Genomic DNA, 9,678 nt, shown 5'->3' with positions numbered 1-9,678 from the left:
AACAAATTATTGCACAAAAACGTTCCTTGTATTTTTTTTTTTTTTGATTTGACACCGATTGCAACGAATTGAGACACTGAGTTGAACCAAAATATTTTTAACACGCATATAAATCTATCTAAGCAACTAATCAAACTTAAATTGAATGCCCATACCTTAATTTCAAGAAACACTCCGGAAATCTTCAAGAAATTCCACACCCGATTCTCCCTTGATTCTTCGTCTTTTTTCACAATTCCAGTGGGGTTTCCACTTGATTTTTCATGCTATATATAATGCCTAAGTCTATAACCGGCGAAACCCTTTCGTTTGCTCGTATTTAACTAGCCTAATCAAGGTGACGACATTAAGCCTCATAATTTGTATACAATTAACCCATTAATTGTGAACTAATCCTCTTTCTTTTAAATTGATATAATCAAATTATATATATTACATATATTTTTTTTACACAAGTTATTACAAACTTCCCCCCTTAGAAAAATTCCATCATCGGAATTTTGAACTAATAAAATAAATGAGGGTATTTAGTCATTATATCTCGCTCCGTCTCCCATGTTGCATCTGAACCTTTATGATACTTTCACTGAACTTTCACTAGAGGTATCTCCGCGTTCCTTAACTTTCTGACCTTTCGATCTATAATTGCAACAGGTTCTTTTGTATATAGTAGCTTCTCATCAACCTTAATTTCTTGAAGTGGCACTTCCATGGCGGCATCCGCCAGACACTTCTTTAGATTAGAGACATGGAGCATGCTATGAATGCCCTACATTTCCTCTGGTAGCTCCAACCGATAGGCCACCTCTCCAACTCATTCCTTAATTATAAAGGGTCCAACGTAGCGAGGAATTAACTTCCCCCGCTTACCAAAACGCACAATGCCCTTCCATGGGGACACCTTTAGCATAACTTTATCACCAACCTGAAACACTATTGGCTTTCTCCGCTTATCTGCATAACTTTTCTGCCGATCCTGAGCAACCTTAATGTTATCCCTAATCACTTGGATTTTTTCGGTAGTTTGTTGAACAAGTTCAGGTCCAGCCAACTGTTTCTCCCCCCACCTCATTCCAACATAATGGAGTTCTACACTTCCTGCCATATAGAGCCTCATATGGTGTGACTTTTATACTTGCATGATAGATATTGTTGTAGGCAAACTCAATTAACGACAAATGAGTTTCCCACGACCCTCCAAAATCAATAACACAAGACCTTAACATATCTTCCAAGGTCTGTATTGTCCGTTCACTTTGCCCATCTGTTTACGGGTGATATGTCGTGCTCAATTTTACTCGAGTACCCATTTCTCGTTGGAAGCTACCCCAAAATGTTGACGTAAAACGACTATCCTGATCCGAAATAATAGACAGTGGAACTCCATCCAGTTTCATTATCTCGTCAACGTACAATTTAGCTAACCTTTCCAACGGGTATGTCTCCTTAATCGGAAGGAAGTGCGTCGATTTAGTTAATCTATCCACAACTACCCAAATCGCGTCATAGCCTTTCGGTGTCCTTGGTAAGTTAGTCACAAAGTCCATTGTGATGTGATCCCATTACCACACTGGAATCTCCATTGACTGTAACTGATCGTATGGCCTTTAGTGTTCAGCCTTCACCTTCAAGCACGTCAAACACCTTTCAACAAAATAGGCTATATCCTTTTTCATACCAGGCCACCAGTAAGATTTTCGTAAGTCTTGATACATCGTGTTTGTTCCTGGATGGATTGAGTACTTTGACATGTGTGCTTCCTTGAGAAGTAAGTTACGCACTTCACCCACTCGTGGTACCCAAACCCTTCCTTGGAAACACCTCAAGCCACGACTATCCTTTTCTAATGATTGTATTACTCCCGCCACCCTTTCACTTTTCCATTTCTCTTCCTTCGAGGCCTCCTCTTGATTCTTTCTCAAATCATCTAGTAAGCTGGTGGTTATGCTAATCTTCATCATTCGAATCTTACGTGGTTCTCTTCTTTCCTTATGACTTAGTGCATCAGCTACAACATTTGCCTTCCCTGGATGGTACAATATTTCACAATCATAATCTTTTAATAGCTCCATCCACCGTGGTTGTCTCATGTTCAAATCCTTCTGATCAAACAAGTATTTCAGACTCTTGTGATCAGTGAAGATCTGACACCTTGTCCCATAAAAATAGTGTATCCAAATCTTTAAAGCGAACACTACTGCAGCCAACTCCATATCATGCGTTGGGTATTTACACTCGCGAACCTTTAATTGTCGTGAGGCATACGCAATCACCTTACTGTTTTGCATCAAAACACACCCCAAGCCTAACTTGGATGCATCACTATAAACAAAAAATCCATCATTGCCTTCTGGTAAAGATAATATCGGTGCACTGCTAAGCTTTTCCTTTAAGACGTTAAAGGCATTATCTTGCTCTAGCTTCCATTCAAACTTCACATTTTTCCTTGTCAGGGTAGTTAGCGGTGCAGCTATACGCGAGAAGTCTTGTATAAACCTTCGATAGTATCTTGCCAACCCAAGAAAACTTCGAACGTCTGATGGGGCTCTTGGTGGTTCCCATTTTTCAATCGCCTCAATCTTTGCTGGGTCCACCTTGATACCATGTTCGTTTACATGTCCCAAAAACGGGACTTCCCGAAGCCAAAACTCGCACTTCGAAAATTTGGCAAACAATTTTTCTTTCCTCATTAAACTAAGTGTTAGTCGTAGATGTTGCTCATGGTCTGCCTTATGTCATCGATAAATACAATTACAAACTTGTGTAGGTATGGCTTGCACACCTGGTTCATCAGATCCATGAATGCAGCTGGTGCATTGGTCAAACCAAAATGGCAATACTAAAAACTCGTAATGACTATATCTAGTTCGAAAGGTTGTCTTCGACACATCTTCTTCTCTGACTTTCAGCTGGTGATACCCCAACCGCAAATCGATCTTTGAGAAGTAACTTGCCCCCTGGAGTTGATCGAATAGGTCATCAATTCTCGGTAATCGATACTGGTTCTTTATAGTCACCTTGTTTAACTCCCTGTAGTCAATGCACATTCGCATTGTCCCATCCTTCTTCTTGACGAATAGTACTGGTGCACCCCACGGTGAGGTACTGGGCTGAATAAAACCCTTGTCGAGCAAATCTTGTAACTGAGCCATTAACTCCTTCATTTCGGTTGGTGCTAACCGATAGGGCGCACGTGCTATCGGTGCTATTCCTGGGGTAAGATCGATTCGAAACTCCACTTGCCTATCCGATGGCAAGCTAGTTAGGTCATCAGGGAACACATCTTGGAACTCGCGTACAACTGGTATATGTGTTATTTTAGGCTTGTCCTTCTTGGAATCGAGAACATATGCCCAATAACTTTGACACCCTTTCTTTAGATAACGAGTTGCCTTAGTCACTGATATCAAAATAGAGTCCTTAATTCTCCGATCACCATAAATCTTTACCATTCCTTTTTCTGGCACCCAAACTTGAACAATCCTATTTTCACAATCTATAATCGCTTGGTTTTTCGACAATCAATCCATCCCTATAACAATATCAAAATCACCTAGGGCCATAGGTAATAATTTTAACGGTAGCACACTACCTTCTATTTCGATAAAGAAATCATCATACTCCTCTCTTACTACTACCCAATGATCGTCAGCGGTTTCAATTTCTAAGGCATGTTCTAGAGTCTTTGCATTTCTACCCAGGTTTTTGTAAAAAGTAGTAGACACAAAAGATCTATTTGCACCAGAATCAAATAACACCCTAGCATGAATTGAGTTTACTAGGAAAGTACCTGTCACCACATCCGAGGTTTCCTGAGCCTCCTGAGCCGTCATGCGAAAAGCTCTAGCTTTTGGTCTACCAGTGTCAACCTTTTTATCCGTCAACCGATTGTCTGTTATCCTGCCTTGATTGTTGTTACCTTTACTCTGGGGACATTCCGACTTAATGTGGTTAGGGGAACCGCACCCGTAACATACCCTTCCTGTCTTACATTCTGTGGCTATGTGCCCTGACTTCCCACACTTGTAGCAAACTTTCTGATTCATGTTACACTCCCCCTTATGATAACGGTTGCATTTCGAACATTGCTTTACTCCAGAGCTTTGATCAACCTTACATTCTTGCCCTGAAGTCTTGCCTTTCTTCGAATCATTATTCGTACCATCCCATTTTCTTTTCCCCAAAGCCCTGTCTTCACCTTGACGATTCTTCTCACGTTCGCGACCTTCTGCAGCATCAACAACAGACTGGAAAGTACCCGGTTTTTGAATTTGCACAAATTCACGGATAGTTGTTCTCAATCCCCATATATAGCGTTCCACCCTTCTTTCTTCTGTAGAAACGTAAAATTCGGCAAACCTAGCTTTCTCCGTGAACTTAGTGGTGTACTCTCGCACAGTCATATTCCCCTGTTCCAACCTCAAGAATTCTTCCTCCAACTGTTTAACCGTTGTACGAGGGCAAAACTTTTCTTTAAAAATTCTTAGGAACTCGTCCCATGACATATTCTTGGCCGCCTCACGTCCCCTAACCTCCTACACCATGCCCCACCAATGTATTGCCTCCCATTTTAGCATTGTTGTAGCATAGATCACCTTGTCCTCATCCGCACACTTACTAGTATCGAACGTTCCCTCAATCTCCATGACCCATGTTGATGACAAAACGGGATCAATTTCTCCGTTAAAAATGGGTGGCTTGCAGTTCATGAATGTCTTGTAACTACAACCCCGACGATCGTGGTTGCCATGATGCCTTGTGGGTTGTGCAATACTTGGTTCACGACTCATATTTGGTGTACTGTACTCGTAGTCCTCTTCACCTCCACCCAAGTTACCTTCATACTCACCCATTATTACTTCTCGTGCCTGAGCAACTACATCTGGTAAGGTGTCTTGAATTGCTCGAGCAATCTCATCAGCCAACTCTTCTCTAGTGATCGTGTTTGCCGCACGACCCCTTCCACGACCTCGACCTCGACCGCGGTGGGATCCGGAGCTACCATGGGCCGATTGTACAGGTATCGGTGCTGTAACAGCCCCTCAGCGTCTTCCTCTACCCCTACCTCTTCCTTGGCCCCGTCCACGACTAGCGTTTGGGTTCAGTGGGGTTTCTGGAACATCTCCTGGTGCTCTAACATAAGCTCCAATTGGGATGCGTTCTTCCTCCGGAGTAACCCTAGTGAACCTCCCAGATCTTCGTGAAGACATATCAACTACATATTTATGTTTATAACACAATAAGTATAACAAACATAAATTTTATTCCAAATTATTAAAACTTCAAAAATAGACATATGTCTAGTTCACATCAAGTCACTCAAGCTAACAACCAAGAGAAATAATAAAAAAAAAGGACAAATCATTAGACTCCTACTTTCTAATTTTTAAAAACGATGTCATCATATTTCAGTATTCTCTTTCCCTCCTTCAAGTACTTCCTTATCTTTTTAGCTTTTCGATCTCCGGGACCACTTTGAATGGCCAGCACCTCGGACTGAGGTGGTTCTCTTCCAACCACCTTAACTAGGAATCCATAAGTCGCGGCCTTGGCTTGTTTTGCCCGAGCCACAAACCCTTCCCACAACTTAGTGATAGTGGGTTTCCTTAGCTCCAACACCTCCTGTTCTAACCTTCATATCTTGCATTTACTTTTCTCAGCAGCATCAACCCTTATTTGGTTCTCCTGTACGAGCCTTGACTTATGTTCATCTATCTCTTCAATCTTTCTTTTCAAACTGTGTATCTCGAGTTGTGCCTGTGGCATTTCATCTTTATAAAGTCGCTCCCAATAGGTACCAGGACTAGTTGGCATGTACTCCACATAGGGCATATGGAACGTTTCGTACCTTTGTTCCACATGGTACTCCACGTGATTTCCCTCAGGTTCCTCCTCGGAGTCTTCTTCGGGCTCCTCCTCAGGATCTTCTTCGGGCTCCTCCTCAGGATCTTCTTCGGGCTCCACCTCGGATTCCACATCCCCGTCTTCTTCATCCCGTTCAGAGAGGCTGAGTGGAGTCGTTGGTTCCAGACTGCCTTCCGAGTCAGAGAGCTCTAACTCGGCCTTCAACTTCTCGTGGGGAAGTAACCCACTAGGACCCTCAACTGACACCCCACCATCGACGATTGCCTTTCCATGATCCATAGTACCTACAAACGAGACGCATTCCAGATTAGGCGATGTACCGATCCTCCCGTTTAAGCTTAGGCGTTTAAACAACGACTAATCTGCTTAAACCACGCTCTGATACCAACTTGTAACGCCCCAAATTTCAAATACCAAAATAACTTAACATAGTCCCAAAACTTCCAAAATTCAAGATTCAAATACTAATGTAATCATTAATAATAATAATAATAATAATAATAATAATAATAATAATAATAGCGGAAGCAAATAGAAATTTAAGTAAACACTTGGCGCGCTACGTCTTCCTCAAAACTTGTCGCCTTCTTCAAGTCTGAACTTTATCCTTTCCATTTCCGCTGCCACTTGCTACGTCATTTCCTGGGTTGCGTGCATTTAAAGATTCTAATGGGTAAGCCTAGGGCCTAGTGAGTTCATGGTTTTCATGCATATTGACGTCAATAAAATAAAAATAATGCAACAATTTATCAATATAAATCTTTTCATTTCTTTCCACCCTTGATGACACATTAGGGAACTACTGTCATTTCCAGGGAACGTGTCCCTCCGCCGGGCACAACAAATAGGCTTACGGTTAGATAAACAGAGCGTAAGCTCTCCGCCGCATACTAACACCCTGTACGACGACTAATAATAAGACCGTGTAAATACACATGTTCCCTGTATGTCACCCACCATTTTCACCCTTTTATATGAAATAATTCACAAAATTTCACACAAATATTCATAGCAATAACAACAATAACATATAATTGCAAATAATTTAGAATCAACTTTTCATGCAAGCAACCACAAAATTCACACGAAACTCACCCTGTTGGCTGTTAGGACTTAACCAGAGCTTGTCACGCTACCCGCACCCTACATTCCACCAATAAATTTTCCTAAGATGACAATCCTAGAAAAACATCATATGCGATCATTTTGGTTCAATTGTCTACGTGTCTCATCCAACCAACTAATAGTTATAATTTTTTATTATATATATTGCAATACTTTTTTTTAAATAATAATAATAATACTTTAATATGAAATAGAAAATAACTCTAAACTAAACTAAAATATTTTTATGGCACCATTCGGCAACTTCCAAAAAATATTTTTAACTATGCAGTATAAAGGTACATAGGATAAAAAAATCGAGATGCATTCATTTTCATAACTTCAATTTAATCAGCAATTTGTATAACTCATGGGGTAGATCTAAAATTCGTGTTTTCTTTGATGATAGCCAAAATTAAATATAACTGAAAGTTAAGCGTTGAAAATGTAATAATTGATATAATAAAACGTCAATAAAGGTATGAACAGTGACCATCAACCATTCACCCATATTGCCCATTTGACTAATAAAGCGTATTTGACTTTCAGTAAACGGATTGTACCAAGACCCGTAGTGCTTCTTCTTCACCTGAAAAAAACATTTTATTTTCTGCCATTTTTTTAAATATACCGAAGTTTGATTTTTCTAAAAACGAAATCAAATAATTTAATAAAAACCACCATTATTTATCCCCAATTCTGGCTAACCATAACTCATAAACAATTATCTAATTTTCGCTCCATAACCTAGTTGATTAAACAAATTATTGCACAAAAACGTTCCTTGTATTTTTTTTTTTTGATTTGACACCGATTGCAACGAATTAAGACACTGAGTTGAACCAAAATATTTTTAACACGCATATAAATCTATCTAAGCAACTAATCAAGCTTAAATTGAGTGCCCATACCTTAATTTCAAGAAACACTCCGGAAATCTTCAAGAAATTCCACACCCAATTTCTCCCTTGATTCTTCGTCTTTTTTCACAATTCCAGTGGGGTTTCCACTTGATTTTTCATGCTATATATAATGCCTAAGTCTATCACCAGCGAAACCCTTTCGTTTGCTCGTATTTAACTAGCCTAATCAAGGTGACAGTTTTGATCATTAAGCCTCATAATTTGTATATAATTAACCCATTAATTGTGAACTAATCCTCTTTCTTTTAAATTGATATAATCAAATTATATATATTACATATATTTTTTTTGACACAAGTTATTACATTTGATTTGAAGCTTGAATTTGACACCATTCCAACCACCCACCCTCCATGTGGATGTTGCTATTTGCAACCCTCTACAAAGTTGATTAAGTTCTATCAAACAATGCTTCTATAATTGAGAATTTACTTGATAATCTAGAGCATAAATTTTTTTCTTTTTGTAATTTTTATAAATCTTTATGGATTGCTCCATTCTTAAAAGCTTTTTTGGTTGCAAGATTAACAGGTTCACGAGGATGACCAAGATTCTATCAGAACGAGGAAGCCTTTAGAATGAGGAAGACCAATATTCATTTAAAATTATGAAGGGCGATGTTCTTCACATGTAGACCTGCCAATTGATCAGACCTAAATAACCAAAAAGAGAAGGGAAGCTTCACTTTTATTCTTTAAGAATAAATGTGAAGAAGATCAATTGCATTTGTTCAAGTGTATATTTAAGCATGCTATGTTTTTTAAGAATTTATTTAATTTCCATGGCATTCTGTTAGAATATGTATAATTGTATTACAATATATATATATATATATATATATATATATATATATATATATATATATATAAGACTTGTTAATTTTCAAATAATAATTCAACAATGTTGTCTTTCTTCAATATGTTCATTTTAATCAAAATATGTATTATGTCAAAAATATATATCCTAACATTCTTATCGAATATATATCATTATAACATAATGTCATTATGAAAGAATGAAATCGAGTATAATTAAAAATTACGTTATAATTAAAATTGAATTAATTAAAAAAATTAGAATTCTTAAACCAAGAGAATGAATTATTCCCAAAAAAATTGGAATTTTCCTTTTTTTAAATATATCTCAATTGACTAAAATATCCTTATAGTGAAATTAAATGGTATTTTTCAATTACTTTTTATTCAATAATATTTACTAATCATTTTCTTAAAATAACTTAAATAATTGGTCCACAATCAACCCTGCATCCACACTATAATTAGTCAAAATATAATAACCTAAGCTTATATATATATATATATATATACATATATATATATATATATATATATTTGTGTGTGTGTGTGTGTGTGTTTTAGGCTAGAAGATGTCTAAAGAGGTTTGAAGACTCATCTTCGCAAAGAAAAGGACGCGCATACCTTTTTAGGTCTGCAGTCTTCACAAAAACAAACGCTCTGCGAAACCTAATGTCTGCGCGGCGCAGACAGTGCAGACAGAAGTGGCCAAGAAGATCTGCAGAAAAAAAACAAACAAACAAATCCTAAATGAGACAAACAATTTTTGTAATTTACTTTATGCATATCCTAAATGAAACAAATGATTTTCGTAATTTACTCAATGGATATCTTAAATGAAACAAACGATTTTTGTAATTTACTCGATACATATCCTAAAGTACAAAATACTGAAATGCTCCGTATGGTTTGCAAAAATTTCACATTTGGTCCTATGTTTTCGTTTGCACTGGAACGGTCCCTAGGTTTTG

At 38.0% G+C, this 9,678-nt stretch overlaps 1 protein-coding gene across 1 annotated transcript; it reads right to left on the bottom strand.

Annotated features, from left to right (window-relative positions):
- Positions 1-3,521: 3,521 nt before the first annotated feature.
- Positions 3,522-4,853, bottom strand: LOC145067578 (uncharacterized). Its single transcript, XM_079014689.1, has 2 exons — positions 4,596-4,853; positions 3,522-4,535 (listed from the first exon to the last, which is right to left on the bottom strand). Exons 1-2 carry the CDS (start codon positions 4,851-4,853, stop codon positions 3,522-3,524), a joined length of 1,272 nt encoding a protein of 423 aa, XP_078870815.1.
- Between the last annotated feature and the right edge of the window lie 4,825 nt (positions 4,854-9,678).

Source organism: Lactuca serriola, chromosome 8 (genome assembly GCF_051521515.1).
Source record: "Lactuca serriola cultivar US96UC23 chromosome 8, Lser_US96UC23_V15, whole genome shotgun sequence".
Classification (NCBI taxonomy): Eukaryota; Viridiplantae; Streptophyta; class Magnoliopsida; order Asterales; family Asteraceae; genus Lactuca; species Lactuca serriola.
Note: the sequence above shows the minus strand (reverse complement) of the source record. Positions and strands in the feature narration are given on the sequence as shown.

Bases quoted from the DNA above. Each gene is read 5' to 3' on its own strand.
- LOC145067578 (XM_079014689.1), bottom strand. From the start codon at position 4,853: ATGGGTGAGTATGAAGGTAACTTGGGTGGAGGTGAAGAGGACTACGAG. The intron at 4,536-4,595 runs GTGATCTATGCT...GGCATGGTGTAG, and splicing joins AGTGTGCGGATGAGGACAAG to GAGGTTAGGGGACGTGAGGC.